The 21,602-nt window shown below is 29.5% G+C and overlaps 2 protein-coding genes across 7 annotated transcripts; one reads left to right on the top strand and one right to left on the bottom strand.

The window, feature by feature from the left end:
• The first annotated feature begins 7,104 nt into the window (after positions 1-7,104).
• LOC110630295 (tetraspanin-18) lies at positions 7,105-11,154 on the top strand. Its single transcript, XM_021777718.2, has 6 exons — positions 7,105-7,652; positions 8,319-8,418; positions 9,069-9,149; positions 9,241-9,345; positions 9,986-10,171; positions 10,781-11,154. Exons 1-6 carry the CDS (start codon positions 7,351-7,353, stop codon positions 10,835-10,837), a joined length of 831 nt encoding a protein of 276 aa, XP_021633410.1. The 5' UTR covers positions 7,105-7,350; the 3' UTR covers positions 10,838-11,154.
• A 3,555-nt stretch (positions 11,155-14,709) lies between these two features.
• LOC110629793 lies at positions 14,710-21,495 on the bottom strand. Of its 6 annotated transcripts, none has more exons than XM_043949593.1 (7): positions 19,602-20,194; positions 19,478-19,521; positions 19,057-19,200; positions 18,385-18,464; positions 16,368-18,230; positions 15,750-15,900; positions 14,710-15,634 (listed from the first exon to the last, which is right to left on the bottom strand). In XM_043949593.1, the coding sequence occupies exons 1-7, from the start codon at positions 19,796-19,798 to the stop codon at positions 14,922-14,924; spliced, it is 3,192 nt and encodes a 1,063-aa protein (XP_043805528.1). In that variant the 5' UTR covers positions 19,799-20,194; the 3' UTR covers positions 14,710-14,921. The 6 variants fall into 6 exon arrangements, with proteins under 6 accessions (XP_043805528.1, XP_043805529.1, XP_043805530.1 ...); XM_043949594.1 differs by having other exon boundaries at positions 19,057-19,197; XM_043949595.1 differs by having other exon boundaries at positions 19,425-19,521; positions 19,602-19,707.
• Positions 21,496-21,602: the final 107 nt, after the last annotated feature.

The following is a 21,602-nucleotide window of genomic DNA, read 5'->3' as shown; positions in this document are numbered from 1 at the left end:
AATATGATTTAATTTCTCTATATTATTGAAAAAATATATTATTATCACTAATCGGTTCGGTTCGATTTTTTTGATTTTTTTTAATTAAAATCAAATCGAACCGAAATAACTGAAATTTTTGAAATTAAAAACCGAACCGAACCGAAATATATAAAAAATCGAATTAAATTTTTAAATCGATTCGATTCGATCAATTTTTTCGGTTTAAACAGAATACTGCTCACCCCTAAATATGGAAGGTTTTTTATTTTCTGATGAATCCGCTCACATCAATTCTATTTTCATATTTGGTGTGTCTTTTTTTTCGTGTTTTAAATTTTTTCATTTTATATTTTATATATTCGTATACATAAATAATTTTTGGTATCGAATAATGAATAGTTATAAAATTTGTGAATCTTGAATTATCACATTACATAATTGAAATCCTAATCTTTGTAACATATTTATGGTATTTCACTTTTAATTATTTTGATTTTTGTGAAAAATTTTATTTTGAGATTTATCTTTTATAATATTTAGAGTTAGTTGATTTTCTTAAGAATTTATTTAATTCTTGATGGTATGTTTTATAAGTCATTAGAATCTTTTTTATTTTTCTCTTGTAGACTTAAATTTGATTAGGTCGATAAAAATTTTGAAAATAAGACTTCATTATGAGAATATTGATGGAAGCAGGGAATAATATGGAGTTATGATAACTTAACGAATCCTTACTTAGTTCTCTACGCAAAGGTGATGAACTTTTCAAAATGAAAATAATTTGGGATAGAAATGAGAGATATTTGTCCATTCAACATAAGGGTGGATGAGAGTTAATTTTTTTTACTTAATTAATCAATATTATTTAGGTAAGAGTTTGATGGATAAAAAATTTTATCAGAATTTAAGTTAATATTTTTAAAATTTATCAGAAAATTAAAGAGGTCTTTTGCCTGAAAAAAAAAAAAAAACTCTCCATCTTTATTTTTAATTATTTTAAAATTATTATCTATTTTTTTAAATTATAATAATATATAAATTGCTTATTTTAATTTTTTATTTTTTTATTTTTTAAAATCTCTTAATATTTAATAAATTTAATATATTAAAATGAATATAGTTGAAAAGTTAATAAAAAAATTATATTTTTTTCTATATATAAAAAATAAAGTGGATAAAAATTATATTTCACAGAGAGTATTATTTAATTTTCTGAAAAAAATTATTGGTTGATGTTTAAATTATGAAAAATATATTTTTTATATTTTAAAATTTAAAATTTTAATTATTTTTATTTATTTTAATCTAAGTGTTTTATTACTTAATTTATAAGATATAAGAAAATTTATTAATTAATTCTTTAATTTTGTAAATATTTTCTTAATTAATTTATTTGAATCGAAAATATTTTAAATTTTTTATAATATTTAATAATTAAAATTAATAAATTAACTGATTAATATATGTTTTAAAATTTCAGTAACATTTTAATCTATTCTATTAATCAATTTTCATGTGGATTTTATTATTTATTCAAATTTTGAGTTTATCATAAATTAAGACTATGAAAGTTTTTTTTGCCATTAGACAGTGATAAATTTTTTCAATACTATTAAAAGGTCAAAAGCCACCGTGTATATAATATCCGATTCGAGTCCGGCATCAGAATTCTACTTTCCGGTGGAATCTCAAATGTCGAAATCCGCTAAATATTTTGATAGAAAATGTATGATAATGTATGGGATTGTACAGGTACACAGAGAATATAGCAGGCTTGCTACGGGTTCCGACGACCTTAAATCGACCTGGGTCCTAACACCGGTAACGGTCCGATTTTCAAAACGTTACAGTGTAGAGCATGCATGAAAAAAATGTGGTCATATATACATTTGCACATACGAAAAATTTTGTTATTTATAATATAAAATAAAAATAAAATTCGTAGAAATACTCAATATATTTATATTATAGATATATGTAAATCCAACCTAAATAAATTTTTAACTGCCCATATATATCAAATCGCTTGACAAAGCACCAAATTGAGACAATGCAAGCTAGTAGGTTCGAGGGTCCCTTCCCTTTACTGTTGCCAAAAAGGGTTTGAGAGAACCTTTCCAGTTATGGTTAATAAGGAGTTACAGCAACTCCTTACCCTCCTTACGTCCACGATAGTTGGGGTCAGATTTGTGAGGACCACCATTAACTATTTGACATTTTATGTTGGTGATCTAATTAACCTGCACACTGCATCAAATGATTAATTAAGGTTGCTTATACCTCAAAGTAATAAGAGAATCGTTTGTTCACGTGTCGCTATATTTCTGCTCATTTAATTTATGCGAAAAATTTATTAATAAATTTTATAAAAATTAATAATTAATGTTTTTATTATTTTATTTGGTTTTTATATTATAAAAAGCCTCATTAATCATTATTTCAGTATTGTTAAAATTACTATTAATCCTATTAAGAGAATTTTAGATATTTCTATAATAATTAATAGTTAAAATTAATAGAAATTTAATTAGTAAATTTTTAATTTTTTAAAATTAATAAATTAATTAATAAATTTTTTATATTATAAAAATTAAATAGTAAATTTTCTTAGTAATGGAAGAGTTTAGGAGGAGATAAGCTTCAAAGATGCTTCGTGATAAAGCCAACCCACCATCATGTTTTTAACATTATCTATTAAACCTCATAAAGGAAAATAAGTAAAATATTTCGAAAGTAGTCCAATTTTGCTTTTGATTCACCATGATGGGTGACAAACAGAATAATTCTTGATATTTGATCAATAATTGTGTTTATAAATTTTAAATAAAGAAAATTAAAAAAAAAATAAAAATTACAAGAGTAAAATTTATCAAAATAGCATTGAAAATTATAAAAATAAATTCTAAAAAGCCTACCATTGGATGATCCAAATCTTTTCTAACATTTTAGTGTTTATATGTATTTATTGCCCTAAGGTTGTTAAGATAATAGTTTGATAATAATTAAAAATTATTATAAATAAATTTTAAATTTTCTTTATACATAATATTATATTTTTATAAATAATATTATAATTTAACAATTTGACCACAATTTAAAATTGTTATTAATAAAATTCAAAATTTTCCTGTATACTATAAATAGCTTTAACCTCTATTTTTTATTATAAAAAACCATTATTTTATACTAGAATGAATAAAATTAAAAAAGATTTGAAACAGCGAAGATTGAAAATTTTTCTCATTTTTTATTGGAATGGTTTTTCATGTGTTCTGCTCATAACAGAAAGCAACAGTTCCAACGTCTTTAACAAATTTCACGCGTTATGCAACTGACTTGTTTATCGTGAGCAACGTCGTTTTTTTTGGTTTTCGATCTGCACCATTTCAATTAATTATGCACACCATTTTGTCCATCTTCTTCATATCTTCATGTCCTTGTTTCTTCAATATTTCATCATCTCCCATCCCCCTCCCCCGGACAACCTGAAGCATGGGAAGGAGAGACCATGCCCAGCTTGGAGATGAGAAAGGGAAAAAGGGGACCTCCGAGGCATTTAGTAAACACGTCAGTGAGTTGGAGTTTCAAAGAGATGTGTATGGGTTTGACAAAGCCTTTGACAAATTGATCTCCTATGATGTGGCAATCTATATCAATGTACTTGGTAAGCTCATGAAAAACAGAGTTGGTAGAAATGTGGAGGGTAGCTTTATTATGGCAGTATGAGTCAATGGGGTTGAGAGAGATATGTGGAAGTCCTGTAGTATGTAGGAAATCCATTATAACTCACATACGGTTTTGGCTATACTTCAATATTCTGCCTCGACAGAGGATTTATTTACTATGGATTGCTTTTTGGACTTCTATGAGATGAGAGAGCTTCCTAAAAATACACAGTAGTTAGTGACAGACTTGCATGACTCTTGATAAGCAGTCCAATCAGAATCACATTATGCTTGAAGGGAGGTAGAATTGAGTGATGGGTAATATAACCCAAGGTCAGGACAACCTTTCATACAACTTAAAACTTGAAGTGCAACATCCAAATGTGATGGCATGGGATGTTGCATGAACTGACTGAGTTGTTGAATAGGGAAAGTTACATTCGGTCTTGTGAGATTGAGGTAGAGTAAGCACCCTATCAGTCTGCAATATCTTTTAGGATCTGGTAAGAGTGGACTGTTATCATCAAACATCAATTTGGTGTCCCTTGGTAATGGAGTAGTAGCTGGTTTTGCTTCTATAAGTTTGGCGTCTTTGATAATATCTTGAATGTACTTATATCGGCTTAGGTATAATTTTAGAAAAGGAACGAGCGATCTGCAATCCGAGGACGAATTTTACAGGGCTAAGGTTTTTAACGGTGAATTGATCATCTAGGAAGTTTTTGGTGGCAATAATGTCTTATTCACATGTTTCTATTATTAGTATATTATTAACATACACAATTAATGCTTGAATTTGGACATTTGAATTTTTAGTGAATAGGCAATGTCATTTGCAAATTGAGCAAATCCATATTGAAAAAGTTTAGTTGTGAATTCCTTATTCCATTGGCAGCCCGATTGCTTCAAACCATACAAAAGACTTGTTGAGTTGACAAACTTGGTTCTGTGTGACTTTGTTATAGCCAGGAGGGGGCAACATATACAATTCTTCATCTATGCACCTATGCAAGTATACGTTGTTGATGTCCAATTGGTGAATTGGCCATCCTTTGGAAGCTGCTATAGCTATAAACAATCTGACAATTATCATTTTTGCAACAGGAACGAAACTTTCTGTCAATTCCAGCCAATTGATTGAATCATTTAGCTACTAGCCTGACTTTAAATCTGTCAACCGACCCATCCTATTTGTATTTGATAATGTAAACCATTTGGATGCTATAGGTTTTTTGTGAATTGGATAAGTGGCGTCTTTAATATAAATAAAAATCGTGTTGCTATGCAAGTGACCAATTGCCCTAGGTTACTTAAAATTCAAACATGAACAATAGGAACTATATACAAAAGTACCACAATCATGAGATAGGTGTTTAGTTTTCTAGCATTCTTCATTCACACTCCATAGTTGATGATGTGAGATGGAAAAAAAATTGAAACTTTTTCAAGTAGGGATAAAACCAGAAAAATTTGGTCATGATTAGAAATTTGATAAATGGGTCAGGATTTTCTTTTTCTTTTTTTGTCACTAGTCCAATCTTTCATCCGTGGGGTATTTATTTTTGATAATTTATAATACAATTTTTAAAATAATTTTATCTTTAAAACTTAATTCTGTTAATAAAATAGTAGTTTTATTAAATTTTTAAGATAATTTAATAATTTGAATTTTATTTTTTCTAATAATTTAATTCATTTAATTTTAATTATTTATAATAATTTAATCATTATAGTTTTAATATTTGTAATAATTTAATTTTTTTCAATTAATTTTTATTAATTTATAATTCACTAATAATAAATTTTAATAAAATAATTATTTTGTTAACAAAAAACTGAATTATTTACTCATGAGCAAGAACACAATCATTTTATTGGCAACAACCGCATGGAAACAGAGTTCAGGGCAATGAGTCTGCATTCTGTAGTGAATTAATTAACTAACTTTGATAGTGAACCTTTACCAAAGATTCCACCAATATGCTTCTATTGATGGCAATGGAATCTACTCCCATAAATGCTATATTTGTAATCCAATTTCATGAGAATGAGACCTAATTAATTAGGCTTTTTTAACCATTCATTTGCTATTTCTCGTGTTGTAAAAAAGAAATTTTAATAAATTTTTATAAAATCAAGTAAAATTTTAATTTTTTTAAAATAAAATTATTAAATTAAAAAATAAAACATTTTATTTTAAATAAAAATTGTTAAAATGTTAATTAAATTAATTTTTTATAAAAATTTTGATTTCTGAATTATTTTTATTGATTTATAACAAGAAAAGACAAACTAGCAGCAAAACCTGTCAAAGGCACTTGCGCTTTTCCGAGCTTCACATGCTGGGTAATGTATTAAAATTCGGTATTCCTTTGATGGGTTTGATTTAAAAAAAAATTAAATTAAATTAAATAAATTAAAAATAAAATTTTAATATTTATAAAAATTAAATTAAATTAATTTTAATTAAAAATAAATAAAATTAAATCAGTATAATTTAATTTAATTTAGTTTGATTGATTTAAATTTTTAATAAATTTTTTATTTTTTATTTTTTATTTTAATATTTTAAAATTTAATTAAAATATTTTAATTTTAATTATAATTTAATCTTTATATTATTAAAAATAATATATTATTATCAATCTGATTTAATTTTTTAATTAAAATTAAATTAAATTAAAATAATTAAAAAATTTTAATTAAAAATTAAAATAAATAAAAAATTTAAACTAATTTAATTTAATAATTCTTTTAATTTAAATTAAATACTGATCCACCCTAATTTAAATTTAGAACCTAACAACAACTTATGGTCCAAATTCTTAAGTCCTATCAGAATTAAATATTGGTTCAGAACCTAACAACAACCCATGGTCCAAACTCTTAAGTCCTATCAGAATTAAATATTTAAAATATTTAAGTTTAGTTTATTTATAAAAAATAATTTATATTTAAAAAATATTTTGAATAAAAAAATAATTTTTAATATTTTTAATAAAATAAAATTTTTTCTTATTTAATTTTAAATATTTAAAATTATTTAATATATAAAATATTAATAAATTTTGTAATGCGTAAAAAATATTTTTTTTACAAAAATATTTAGTATTAATTTTAAAAAAAAGTTTAAAACATATATACTATAATCTTTTTTTTTTAATTTTTAATTAATATTAAATATTTATAATACTTTAAATATCATTAAATTAAATTTTTAATTTTTAAATAATTTATTAATCAAAATACCTAGAGTAATCGAAAATAGATAAAGATAAATTTTAGAAATATTTCTGTTTTAAATTTAATTTTTTTAATAGATAGCATTGAGAACATTGAGCGAGGAGAAGCAATTTATGCCATGGAGGTATTAAATTAAATTAATTAAAGTTTATTAATAAATATTTAAAGATTAATTATTATTATTATTATTATTGTTATCCAAATTCCTGCATCGAGAAGAACGATATTTGAAAAGATCAGAAATTCCAATCTCCGCATCAAAACAAATAATTTTTTGGCAAAAAGCCAAAAAGGTGAACAACAGTTTTCAGAAAAGTTTCTGTCTTTTACTGTCATCAACAGGAATCTCTCCAACTCTCTCTGTCTCTTGCTATCTCTATCTCTGTGTGCGCGCTTCAATCCTTCTTCGTCTCGCTGTTGCAGCTGGAAATTTGGGGTTAGGGTTTCAGTTTCACCACAAATGCGACGGAAATTCGGTCACATATCATTGGCATTCCTGCTCAAATTCTTCAATTTTGTTCAAGCATTCTTAGGTGTTTCCATAATTCTCGACTCCGTATGGATGCTCAATCAATGGAACCGCCGCATTCCTTTCTCTCCCCCGCCCTTTGCATCTCCCTCTCCAGATCCTTCTCTTTCCCTTTTGCCCGATTCCCAATCCCACTCGCTTAGGGTTCTTAACCTCGTGTCCCATTTGGCTTATGGGATGGATGATGATGGACTCGACCTTGGTTTGAATTCTTTCAAGCTTCCAGCTCCGTGGTATTTTTATTATTATGGAGTTACAGTGACTTGAGTTTTTTTGTCAGATTATGGTTTGAATTCCATGGTGCCATAATTTAATGGGATTATGGTTTTTGAGATGGTCTTGAAAATTACATCAAATTATAAGAATTAAGAAATTAAGGGGCTGTAGAAAAAACATTTTTATATTAATTAAAAAGTATTAAAATTAATTTAAAAAGAATTGATATAGTTTTTTAACTTCAAAAATACTAGAATAATAAAATAGTTTTTCTTTTCTTTATATAGCATTTAAAGTGATACATATATTTAATCCTTGAATCTTAAAGCAAAACAGGCACTAAATACGCTGATATCAGCTTTTTAAATGTTATTTTACACTAATTGCACATTGATGATTTGCAGCCTTCTCAGACCCAAAAAAAAAGGGGGATGATTTGCAGCTTTTGTTTTCACCAAGTACTGGGTTTACTTGTTCGTATGCTAGTGAATTATGGTATTTTTGTTCTGAAGATTGAAGGTGTCCGTATGAATTATCTATCAAATATTGCAATTTGATTGTAACTTGTGCATTTTTCAATGGAAATTGAGTTTTTAATTTTCTTGTTGAATGTTGCTGTGATGTTGGGTTTTGGTGGTCATTGGGGCTGAATTGTTGATTCGGAGCTCTGCTTTGGGTGGCAGGTTCATCTACTGTTTTATGGGTGTGGGCATTGTATTATGTACCATTCCTCTCATTGGTTGCATTGCAGCTGAAGCTATTAATGGCTTTTGCCTATGCGTTGTATCCTGCGCAGATGAGCTTCTATCTCTATTTATTGAGCTTACTTTGGCTAAGAAATTACCAGTGGCTTTTCTTGATTTGCTAGTTAATGTTGTTTGACATATGGAGCTGTTAGTTAATGCTTTAGCACGTAGGATGTAAATTCATATGCTTCCCCCTCAACCTGGTGAACTCAATGATTGAACTTGACAGCATCAGAATAAGTCTAGCTCTGCAACTCTAAAACATCATTCTTTACTTGAAAATGGTACCAAACTAGGTAAAAAATGCACTGTGCATGGTTAGCCTAGAATTAATGGAATTATATTACCTTCATATGTCTTTTCTTTTGGTATTGCTGCAGCTTGAGCTGCAATTGGTTTTCATGTTAAGTTCGTATTTCCTATTGAAATAACCTATCAAAGGAGAATTAAATTAAAAGAGCTACAATTACTTCATCGACTCAAAAGACAGTAATATAATCTGTTCTGTTTCTTTATCTGATAATTCTTTTCCAGCAAGACAAACGCAGAAAATGAAAATTCATAGTACTGAATTGTTCAGCATCTTTTTTGAGTTGTATTATTAGTGCTTAATTTGGAATCTGTGGTTAGCTTTCCGTTTCTTTTCCTGTTTGCCAGTATCTTTTTCCTAAACCGTATTTATGTTAGTACACCATACTCAAGACTGTACTTATTCTGCTAGAAGTAGCCTTGGTGGCATACATTGCAATTGATCATCGCTGGGAGAAGGTGATGTTGTTTTATCTCGAGTAAAGTTTATTATAGCTTTCATCCTGTATACATGTTTTGTACTATTAACTGTTTACTCGTGCCTTAACAGGATCTTCCTTTTGATCCAACCGGAGAACTTCAAAGCCTTCGGTCCTTTATTGAAGAAAATGTTGATGTTTGTAAATGGCTTGGCATTACAATAATCACAATACAGGTATGTGTGATGTGACCTAAAATATGATACTCTTTCTCCTATGTCAATCAATGTTGTGTCAATGTGTTCTCTAAAATTTAACGCACTAAAGCAACTTAAGCAAAGTTATTATATGTGGATCTCTAGGAGAGCCAATGAACTGTTAGCTTCGGAAGTATACATTATCATAAAAAATACTTTGAACAGTATCCTAACATTCTTTTTCTCTTGCTACTTTTACGCACTACTGCAAAACAAAGTAAATGTTTATGATGCAGTCATTGAGGTTATCAGGACTTTTCTATAGTGTCCACAAATTCCGAGTGCACCTGAACTTTAATGGATGAAAAAGCAAAATGCATTCAGTGATCCAACTGTGTACCTGTCCTAGCATATGAAATAGAGGTGATTAGAACATGATGAAGGGTATACGATTGTGATAGTATGTTTTTGATATATGGACTTGTATGCCTTAATTATCTTAAGGGATAAAAACTTTCTCCCTACTGAATCAATTCCTCTATCTATTCATCATTATTAATTATGAAGAAACCCTGCGATTTCTGCTTCCTGTATAAATTACTTTTGCTTTATATTTTCCGTTCTAGTAGACATGGTACATAACTATATGAATAATTTTCCAACTGTTTTTTTTGATCAGGTACTATCTCTACTGCTTGCAATAATTCTGCGAGCTCTGGTCTCTACCCCCGGAGCAGATTCAGAATGTGAGGATCATATTGAGAATGTTGGAGGTGGAACTTGGGAGCCACTCCTAAATCAATCAAGTCAAACATCTGGCTCAGGGACTCATTCAGAGTCCTGGATCGCACGGATAAGAGAGAAGGTACTTTCATTTTAGGCCATATTGACCGATAAATTGGGATATCTTTGTTTAAAGACATATATAAATCATAGTATGACCTATAACTCAAGACCTGCCATTCTCTTTAATGACTCTCAAAAACCCCCACAACTATGCCCTAAGGTGTAGGTTGGCTACTGAAGCATGATCTTGGGCATGTCTTCGCTTGATGCCTTTCTTGATTTGATTCCAACAAACACCATGTCAGTTACAACCGCCAAGCATGCCCAAGAGCCAGTTTTGAATTGGCTCTGCTCAAACCTAGTAAATAATTCGCCAACTGGCCTGGACTGTCCACAAAAGCGCTGGATAAGGTTTGCCCTTTTGGTGAATTGGTTATCCAGTTCATGATTTGAACTGTTTGGAAAAAATGATAAAACTTTTGGACCCAAAAACTAGGCAGAAATGGGTAACAGTAGCAGGCCAAACTACTTGTCATGTGACCATTTTGAATTTGGAAATCATTTCAGTTATAACCATTGTGTGGTTAGCCCTATGAACTACTTTACAACACTTGATCTTTTTTACTCAATTAACTGATTTTTTATTGTTTTGGGATTGCACGTCTTATGGTATTCATTTGCATTTCAGTACGGATTGAACATCAGTGATAAAACTAATGCACTAAATCAGAATAATGGATCATGAGCATGAAATCCAAGTAATTAAGGTCAGAGAAGCTCCTTCCCATAAGGCTAAGAAAAGGAGTCTCACACGACGTTAGATTGTTGCTTTTAGTCGCATTAATCTTCTTGTTTCCTGGAGGAGGTTGTGATGTGTATAGGTCTTCACAAGTTTGTTAAGTTGTTTTTTTTACTTATCAGGTAACGTTTTCTGTAAGGTTGAAAACTGTGCTTCTAATATCATGTTCTTGTAGTCATTAGCAATGCTTTGATGTTGACATATACATTTTGCTGAGATAAATTTTGTGTTCCTTTGATTTATCAAGGCATTTCTTCTTCTCATTTTCTATTTATTTTTACATATATTTTTATTTTATAATATAAATATTATGTTAGTGGATATGAATGTAAATAATTTCTGGGTATTGATGTTTTTAGATCATATGTTTTCCTTATAAAACGTTAAAATAATAAACTAGCTATTATAAATTATTTTAATATTTAAAATAGAAAAATATTTTTTAATTACTATATTTAATGCAAAACGAAGTCTTAGAAACTATTTATAAATGGCAATTGGGATCATTCCTTAGTCCTTGCCTGAGAGAAAGTGTGGAGGTTCAGATTGGGTAAAAACCTTCTCATGTAGAAGCAAGATGAGACAAATTTCCAGAGGAATTTTTTAATTTGTGATTTTATTTTATTATTATATATAAAAGATCAATTGAAAAATTAAAATATAAATTCTAAACATAATAAAAAATATTATATACATTGTCAAAATATGGTATTTTATTTAAGTACTTGTAACGCATAAAAATGATTTATTTTAAATGAAAATAAAATTGTTATTGTCAAGCACGTTTTAGAGATTTGGGATGGGGAGACCTATTGGGCAGTCCCTCAAAAACAATATTTATAATATTTATTTTTTTAATTATTTTAAAATTATTATCTATTTTTATTTTTAATTATAATAATATAAAAATGAATTATTATGATTCTATTTTATTTTATTTTTTTAAAAAATATTTTTTAATATTTAATAAAATTTAATATAATATAATTAAAAAATATATTTTTAATATATATATATAAAATAAAGTGAATAAAAATTATGGAGCACAGATTATTGAATATGAAACAAAGGGTATTGAGTTGGAAATAATTGTCATCACCAATAAAAATGTAAATCTAATCCTTGGGACTGTTATAGCTACTGCCACTGGTTATGACTTTTGCGGGTAGCTGTGTTTTTAACATACAGTCCCAGTCGCCTGAGCTATGCTTTGCGAGGATGCACCCCTTCCTCTTAAGTTATTGAACTATTTTACCGAGTTGATTAAAGATTATTATCTTTTTTAGCTGCAAATATGATTATCAAATACTGAGCATGAAAAACGAATAGCTCCATTTAGATAGATACTACATATCTATTTATGTTCTATTTAGGATAATTTAAATCATAATAATTAATTGATTTAAATTAATTTAAATTTTTAATTTAATTTTATAGTTTTTTAATTTAATATAACTTTTAATTTTTAAAATTTAATTATTTTAATTTAATTTAATTTTAAAAAAATTAATAAAAATAAATTTAACCGATTAGTTAATAATATTATATGATTTTAATAATATAAAAAAATTTAATTCTAATTAAAATTAAAATATTTTAATTGAATTTTAAAATATTAAAAATAGGTGTAATTGAAAATTAAAATTATGTAATGAGCGGTATTCGCTTCAAATAAAAAAAATTAAATAAATTAAATTAATTTAGAAATTCAGTTTGATTTTTATTTATTTCAGTTTGGTTTAATTTATAATTTTAAAAATTTTATTCTTTTTGATTCGGTTATTTTAATTAAAAATATTTTAAAAAATTAAATTGAATCGAACTATGATAATAATATTTTTTAATAATATAAAGATTAGATTAAAATACTTTAATTAAATCTTAAAATATTAAAAATAAAGAATAAAAAATAAAAAATTTATTAAAAATTTAAATCAATTAGATTGAATTCAATCAAAATGAATTAGATCGATTAAATTTGATTTAATTTTTTATCAAAATCGATTTAGTTAAATTTTTATAAATACTAAAATTTTAATTTTTAATTTATTTAATTCAATTTAATTTTAAATAAATTGACTGAATATTTATCCAACCGCTCATGATAAATTATAAAATATTTTTGAATAATTTTATTATTAGTAATTTTTAAGTATTTTCATTTCACTACCCGTTTAATACTTACAAAAAATTAATTTAATATTTTGAAAAAAAATTAAAATATGCTTTAAAGATTAAATATTTTAATATAATTTTTAAAATTAAAGGACTAAATAGACATTTACTTAAAATTGGCTATCAAATATGTTAAAACATACTTAGAAAATTGATTAAACAATTAAAAGAAAGTATTGCTATTTGGTTCCTTCTTTTAATTGCTATTTGGTTCTCGTAGCATAGGAGAATTCAATTAGTTAATTCATTAGTTTTATAAAATACATAAAAATATTATTAAAAAATTTTAAAAAATTTATTAATTAATTATTTTATTATTATTATAAAAAAAATTAAAATAAAAAGAATTAATTAATAAACTTTTTATAATACTAAAACTTAACTAATAATTTTTTTAAATCACATACTATTTGGCTAAAATTAATTAGTAGATTTTTAAAAAATTTAATAAGCTTTAATATATGTTTTAAAATTAAAAAATTAATAAAATGAATTTTTTAATAAAATAGAAAATAAATAATAAATTTTCTTAATTAAAATGTATAACAAAGTAATTTTAGAAATATTTTAATGAGTTTTAAAATATATGAATCTATTTAATTAACAATAACCTTTTTTAATCACTAAGAGGGGAGGGGGATGTGGGGGTTCCATTACCTAATCATATGTAGAGTTGGGTATATGTGATTGAAGCTTATAAATGAAATTGGCCCCTCCACCCAGAAGCTTATACGTGTCATTCTGCTCAACTGAAATTAGATACGCCACTAACATCTCATCACAAAAATATTTAATGCAACAATCAAACAACTGTCCTGTACTGCTTTCAATTTATGGACTAATTACAAAAAAATTATTCCTTTTCTTCTACCAACATTGCGTCCAAAAACCTGGTGAAATTACAAATTCCCTCCTGCCCTTAGACCTTCGTAAACAAATATGAAAAAAATTACTATTTGATTTTTAGCTGTTAAAACAGGTTTAAATTTTAAAAATTTATTGATTAATCATTTTATTACTGTTAACTGTTAAGTACAGTAAAAAAATCTAAATTGCACTCAATACACAGACTAATTAAATAAATTTATTAATTAATAAATTTTTTTATACCATAAAAATTAAATAATAAAATATTTAACAAGTAAAATTAATTAATAAATTTTTTAAAATTTTAAAAATATAAAATTAATAAAATAAATAATAAATTTCTACATGCCATACAAATTAATGAATTTTTACATATACCACGTATGCTAAAACTAATGAAATTTTACATATACCGTATGCTAAATAGTAAATTTTGGAACCTAAACCTTTTATGGAACTGCAGTTTTGGAACCATTGAAATTGCTCAATTATAGCTAAAATTGCTTTGGGGAATGTGAAAATAGAGGAACTTTGCCATTTTAATTCAAAACAAGGAGTAGCCTCACCCACACTTTGTGGGTCAAAGAGCTTTAACTTCAAGTGGGTTGCTTCCTCTGTGCAGAGGACACTGTCATATCTCCCCGCTGCAGAAATGCCAAATACACAAGGACAAAGGAACCAAAACCAGGGCACTTCATCTCTGCATTTTGGCTCAGCATAGGAAGTTTGCAGATTACACTGCAGAATATATGAGAGCAGATCTTGACAGTCAAAAGTTAATAAAACAGGTTAGCAGATTTTTATTAAGTTATTAATAAGAATTCCAAAACTACACAAATTGACAAAACAGATCAGTTTGATCACTTGCAGCATTAAACAAATGAGGTGGGCCCTAGGCCATCAGTCTTGAGAATCAAACGCACAAATGAGGGTTGCAAAAAATAGAAGAGGAAAAAAGAAAAGAAAAGATATGATAGCTCCATCAAACTCAACTAGTCAAATCAGCCACAGCATCCTCCACAAGCTCCGTTAACAATTTAGCTGATAGTTCCTTCCCCAAATTATCTAATTCCACTTTCTCATTATCAGACCACACTTTCCCCACTACTTCCTTTTTCACTACCCGCTCCACCATCAGGCTGGAGTTGTCTCCACTGTCTTCAAAAGTACACCTCCCTCCACTATAGAACCATTCCTTCATTTGGGCCCACAAGTGCTCCACCAGCATAGGTGATGTCTCCTGTACAAACCTGTTGTGAACCCCGGTACACAGCATACCCTTGGTGCTCCGGTCCATCCCACAACCAGTGATTTCCATGAGTGCTGCATTGACACAGTCAAATATAAGTTTCCTATTTGATCTCCTTTGCCTTCGCTTTGCCTCGTGCAAAAGTTCTTTGTCATCTATGTTGGCATATTTGTTTATCGATGCTGGATCTAATGATCTTTCATTTGAATGCCATTCGGCAAAAAATGAATCTAATTGCATGTTGCCATCAAGGCCAGCTGCTGATAACAGAGTTTGGATGAAGGTAAGCCAGTCCTGTTCTTCTTCATCAGCAGAGGAATAGATTGAAGAGTGTTTTAATGAATATGGTCTAGCCATCTTAATACATGAATCTTCCCACGATAGAGTCCTTGCAATTGATTCTATAGGTGGTGACTTGTCTATCAAATTATACTTAAGAGGCACCTCTGCTCCTGTTTTTATAATAAATGATAATCAAATATAAAATGAAAAGTCATGAGTTTAAGTTAGCTGCAGATGCATTAAATGCATAAGAAGTTTCTTAAGAGTTCTAAAAAGGAAATGTACCCTTGTGATTAGGCCTGATAATGCCAGAAGGCTCCAGAACTGTCTTGTCATCCTCTTCAAATGAGGGTTCTAAAACTGAGATTGGACTCGGCTGATCCTGATTGTCACTCGTATTCCCAGGCACTGCAGGGTTTGCCACTGATAAAGATGCCTGCAAATAGCTGATTTAGTCGCATGTGGCTCAAGGTTCATCAGTTGGTTAACACGATAAAATGGGACATTCAAGAAGTCCCGATGTTAACAAGGTTACCACAAAAAATACAATTGATGCAATAAATGGTCCAGGAATTCATACACCAGGTCAAAAAAGGGCAGGATAAAATGAATCAGTTCAATTACATTGGTACCTACAAGGCCATTTTCTTAGTACATGTTCTACCCACTCCAGAGGATTACAAACAAAAGGGACTCAAAACGGAAGAGGGATTTCACAATGGATCATGGACAGATTGTGGCGGTCACGGTGTTGATTACTACATTTGTAAGCCTTAATCTGAAGTCTAAAAATTTGAACATAAGTGAAAAATCACCAGCATTGCTATATCTAGACCAATAAAACAACAACAATAACAGCCGGTAAAAGTGGGGTAAACAATAAGAAGAATGAGCAATAAGTACCTCACAGGAAACAAAACCTTGTTGTGTTGCCATCTCAGTCCAATCTGGACAAGTAGTTCTACCTGATGGTCCATGTAAACCAGGATAAAAACGACCTTCAAGAACAATGTTATTAGTAGATGCATCATCATCACCAATCTTTCCAGGAAGAAGAATTGGCGACCCCAGTGTTGCAAGAATAGGAGATTGATGTTCGTCTTTAGATTGAGATACACCAAAAATTTCTTTGTTTGATTTCTTATTCCTTGAGAAAAATAAACTAGAAACTTTCTCCTTTAAAGATAATTTTGTGCACTTTGCCTTCCTCAGCTCCTTGGAAACTTCTGTTCTGACAGCCTGTGAATTTGAAAACTCAATGCTGAGCTCAGCACCATCTACCGTAGAAGACACAGGCAAAGATCTGGACCTCAGGAGACTTTTAGGAGAATCAGCTGTGCCTTCTTCCTTGTTCAAATTACTAGTTAAGCAAGAAATTGAGACCCTTGCTTCATGTTCCTTTTTAGCAGCCTCCTCCCCAGATCTCACTGATTTCTTTGTGTCTGAAAGAGCAAGCATCTCACCCAATGTGCTCGAGCTTCTCCAAGTACCTTTTTCTTCCTGAAAACTCCCATTTGATGTCATCATAGCCCATCTTTCAGAAAGTCGCTTTTTTGCTTCTCTGCAAACAAAAGACTCTGGAGAACATGATGCACGGCTAGAGGAATAAGAATAGGGGCTACCAAAGCTATTAATATAATCCCATGAGTGCCTAGAACTCGGTGACATGTTTTCTGAGTCGCTGAGATTTCCCACTGGGTACTCATTTTCTGATTTTTTAAAAGAACTATCATCAACATTATAGCCATTGGAAAATGAAGAAGAAAGGAGAGTTTCGTCCTTTTGACGACGCATCTGCAATGCCATCTCCTTGGCCTCTATTGATTCTTGTGCCTGATCTTCTTCAGGATCATCATAAAACTCTTCACCCTGTAATATTGTTTGTGATGAGGTAGGTGGTGAAACAATAGCCTTAATGTCATGAGTCTTCCCAGGGCTAGGCTTCAATACTACAATTCGTGTTGGCTGAGCAGGATATTCTTCAAATCTCTGATTGGGCAAAGTAGGAGAACATTTGGATTTATTTTTGTCCCAAGTAGCCTGGCTAATCTGGGTTGGTTTATTTGCCTGCTTATCAAACTTCTTCCCTGATCCTGCAAACTTTTCATTATCAATTGCCTTAGAAGGTCTAAGGACAGTGATGCGATTTGTCACAGGAGATGGAGAAATAGGCTGCATATCATTCAGAGGAGGAGAGAACATGGAATTAGGTTCTTGCAGAAACTTGAGGAATAAATCTCTATTGGAGCTTAAAATCTCTAATGCATCTTGGAATTCCTTGGACTGGCGACCTTTCTCATCCGGGGCCAAATGTTTTGCTTCCATGAACTTCTGGCGAACTAGGGTCATCCTTTTCTCATTTATACTTCCATTATTCCTTCCCTTGTGTGGTGAACTCTCTCCGACACTGTTCTTTTGGGATTGCTGCCAGATCTCATATACATCTTTGTACTCATTTTTCTCCTCACACTGGTGACCTTCACGATGCATTCGCTTGTCTAGAAAACCATGATCTTGCTTCCAACACCCCACTAGTATCCCTGAGTGACTTAAAGAATGTCTTGAATAACCTTTTGAGTGGCTTCTTTCTGAAGCTGATTGAGACTGCTTATGGGGGAAGGTATCAAGCCCCATCAACTTGGCAACAACATTTGGTGGATTATGTATAGAATCCACTTCTTTGGACATTTCTTGTGCTATCAGCGTCTTCACGGGTGTTCCACTTGCTTCCTTGGTTGAGGAGCTTCTCCTTAACTTGGACACAATCTGCAAGCCAACATACCTCAATGCAGATTAAGGCACTATAATTTAGCATATTCAAATGTATCACCGTCAAATGCATGCAAAATTCTGCATACAATGTGTTTCTCCACTATTCTATAATTAGTATTATCAGTAAATAATCTCCATCATTTTTTACCATTTTATCTTCAATATGATCCACAAAGGGTGAACTCAGCATCCTTGGCACATCTGAGTGACTCCTTGAAGGTGAACAACCTGCCAACAACCAATCCACATAAAAAAAAGCTGCCACCATAATGTTTTAAAAATTCACAATTAAGAATATCAGTACAAAAATCATCATAACTATTCCTAAATAGGAAGAAAGATGAATACTCCTTTTATTTTCTCTGATAAATTTATAAGGGAATCCATATACGAGAAATCTGATCATTCAGAACATCATTTTAGCTAGAAAGAGTAATTACTTGTGGAGAAGACTTTATTTTACAGGCCAAGAGAACTTGCCCCCGGGGGGCGTTAGCAAATTTGAAATGCATATATGATTCAATCTGAAGATTCACTATGAATTAAACAAACCCTAATTGGCATATTATAGTCCTGGTGATTGGAAAAGAATGACCAACCACACAAGTGAATTTGACAGATGCCAAATCACGAATTTCATCATCCAGTCTCTCCAATCACAAAGTAACAGTTAAAGGTCTTTCAGAGCAGACAATAGCCTACATTCTGAAAAGGAACTACAAAAGCTAAGCAACAATTCTCATGTCTACAGAAAGCTCCAACAGTTTATTTCTTTTCCTGGAAAAGAAATAGCTAAGAAAGACAAAGAAAACGTCATCACCATGTAGTTTATCTGTAAGCAGCCTGTTTCCACTTGCACCGTTGCTTAAATCTAAAAGATTCACCATTCTGCCTAAGCATCCTGGAAATTGTTTCTCCATATTTTGAGCCTTATTGCCCTGAATCCCATTCATTTTAACACCTGCTGTCCAACAATTCACAATTCTGAAGTCAATTTATCACCTCAATTACAGAAGGGAAAGGCAAAATTTTCTTTGAAAGACAGAAATATTCATAAACAAAAATGCAGAAAAACTACAAAAAAAAAAAAAACAAAGCTAAACTAATTACAACAAGAGACAAAAGCAGAGAAACAGAAGGGAGCTTCACAAGAAGACTAAAACAGGAGTGAAATTCACAGAAGGATACCTCAAAGAACACCCCAAAAGGAAGGATGAAGAAGAAATCAGAGTGAGAAGTACCTAACTCTGAATCACCCAATACACTGTAGACATCCAAACCAGAGCTACAATATCCAGCAAAAGAACTTGAAGCTCAAACACATTCAAATCAACCAATTAATGAAAAACAAATAAGACCCAGTACCCTTTTCTCCTTTTCTTCTGCTTGTCTTTTGTCCCCCTAATCAAGATGCAGAAATTTGAGAGGGTAAAGGGTATTGATTTGTGAGTGAAAAAAATGGGTAAAAAATAGGCACAGGAATCTAGTGAGAGAATATATTTGGGGGAAAAAATGGTTTGTTGAGAAAGTAGAAGAAGCCAATTAGATGGCAACAAAGGCATTGATTAAAGAGAAATAGAAGAGAATAAATGTGAGAGAATTGTTGCTGCAATTCAGGGTGAGACTCCAACATATTCTCTCATGATAAATCACATCAAATGTGCAACTCTTAGACGCTCCGAGGCCTCCCAATATTAATTAGCTCAATTAATTTTTTTTTTAAAAATCCATTTTTTTGCTTTGATTTTATTATTAAAAATGAAATTTAAAACAGTGATCAAATTCACCGTGCACTAGCACGCATTCTACCCAATTGCCACATCATGCCCCCAATATCTGCGAAATAGAAGCCCTAAAATAACTGAAAACGAACATCCTAACCGAAGCCTTAAAAATAGGTTAAAATTACTCAAAACCTCCACCGGAGCTCGTCTTTGTTAGTCGGAAAATTTTATCTAAACTCAATTATATAATTTAAAATACATAGAATATAAAACTTTTTATAAAAAAATCAGATCATCTAAGAATTTCCTTCTGGTGTATTTTGTTAGATCCTTCTAGGATTTGTAATGCAACACAATTTACTGTTAAAAAAATAATGGTCCTAATATAATTAGTGGAATATAAAATGGATAGTCATCTCTTTTTTTCAAAATAAATAGATAAAAAGTTTATTTATTTATTTTTTATTTTTTTAAAATTTTTTTTATATAATCTCATATACCAAACTAATAATATTATAATAAATTAATAATTTTATTTTAAAAAAAAAACTTCAAATTGTGATAGTGTAATTAGGGTTGATTTTAAATGAGATATTATATCGAATATATTTAATAATTTTTTTTATAAAAATAGTAAAAAATATTTTTTTTATTATTGAATTGACGAGAAAGAAAGATGTAGAAATAATAATAAAATTATTTTAAATTTAGAAAAGTACTGAAAATAAAAAGTGAAAACTTTGTGATAATATTTATAGTTTTGTCTTATATATTACAAAAATAAAAGAAAATAGTATTTTTTATAATAAAAAAATGATTTATAATTTTCCTGTGAAAAAATTTTAAATTTCTTTTTTTGACATTGAAGGGAAAAGTAGCAAGAAAAAAAATATACCTAATGTTATTAGCGTAAAAATTTATTTAAAATATTTCTTCCTAACATAAAAATTATTTTATTTTACAATATTTTTTAATTAAAATGTTAAATTATATTTTAAACCATAAAATCTAAAAATCAAAGCTTTGAATTGAGAGTTGAGGATCAACAAGTAAAAACATATAAAAAAGCCAAAAGAAAATTGTATTTACAGCAAACACACAAGCTGCTCTTTTCCCATTCTGCAAAAGAAAAAAGGAGAAAAAAATAGAACAAAAGAAAAAAAAATTCAGATTCTACTGCGAATTCAAGGAAGCTAAAAATGGAAAAAAGAATAACTAATAGAAAAGGGGAAAAAAGAGAGAAAGAAATAAAGAGCGAGCTTTGCAATGAGCGACATCGGAGAAAAGAGGTAAAAAGTTGAGACCCAAAAAAGGGATAATATATATTGAACAGAACGAAAACAGAGAAAAGGAAGTTACAGCTGATTGAATAGAGAGGGTGCAGACAGAAAAATAGCATGGGAAATAAGGACCTCGTTGCCGGAATCTGACATTCCGGTGGAATGTGGACAGAGATTCGCCGTGATCCGGCGTCGATTGAAGATCTGCGGGTCTGTGTAGGTATGCGTTGTGGAGGGAGAGATTTCTTTTGGGGTTGGTATTTCCCTAAACCGACGAGGACGGAGATTTGTTATTTTATAAATAATTATCATAAATTTAATGAGACAAAATTATATTTTATGACTAATTAGATTAGATTATC

The sequence above is a fragment of the Manihot esculenta genome, chromosome 13, assembly GCF_001659605.2.
Source record: "Manihot esculenta cultivar AM560-2 chromosome 13, M.esculenta_v8, whole genome shotgun sequence".
NCBI lineage: Eukaryota > Viridiplantae > Streptophyta > Magnoliopsida > Malpighiales > Euphorbiaceae > Manihot > Manihot esculenta.
Note: the sequence above shows the minus strand (reverse complement) of the source record. Positions and strands in the feature narration are given on the sequence as shown.

Bases quoted from the DNA above. Each gene is read 5' to 3' on its own strand.
- LOC110630295 (XM_021777718.2), top strand. From the start codon at position 7,351: ATGCGACGGAAATTCGGTCACATATCATTGGCATTCCTGCTCAAATTC. The intron at 8,419-9,068 runs GTATCCTGCGCA...TATTTATGTTAG, and splicing joins ATGGCTTTTGCCTATGCGTT to TACACCATACTCAAGACTGT. The intron at 9,346-9,985 runs GTATGTGTGATG...TTTTTTGATCAG, and splicing joins TTACAATAATCACAATACAG to GTACTATCTCTACTGCTTGC.
- LOC110629793 (XM_043949593.1), bottom strand. From the start codon at position 19,798: ATGCCTTTGTTGCCATCTAATTGGCTTCTTCTACTTTCTCAACAAACC. The intron at 19,522-19,601 runs GTACTGGGTCTT...TGGATATTGTAG, and splicing joins CAGAAGAAAAGGAGAAAAGG to CTCTGGTTTGGATGTCTACA. The intron at 15,635-15,749 runs GTACATTTCCTT...TTATAAAAACAG, and splicing joins TATCAGGCCTAATCACAAGG to GAGCAGAGGTGCCTCTTAAG.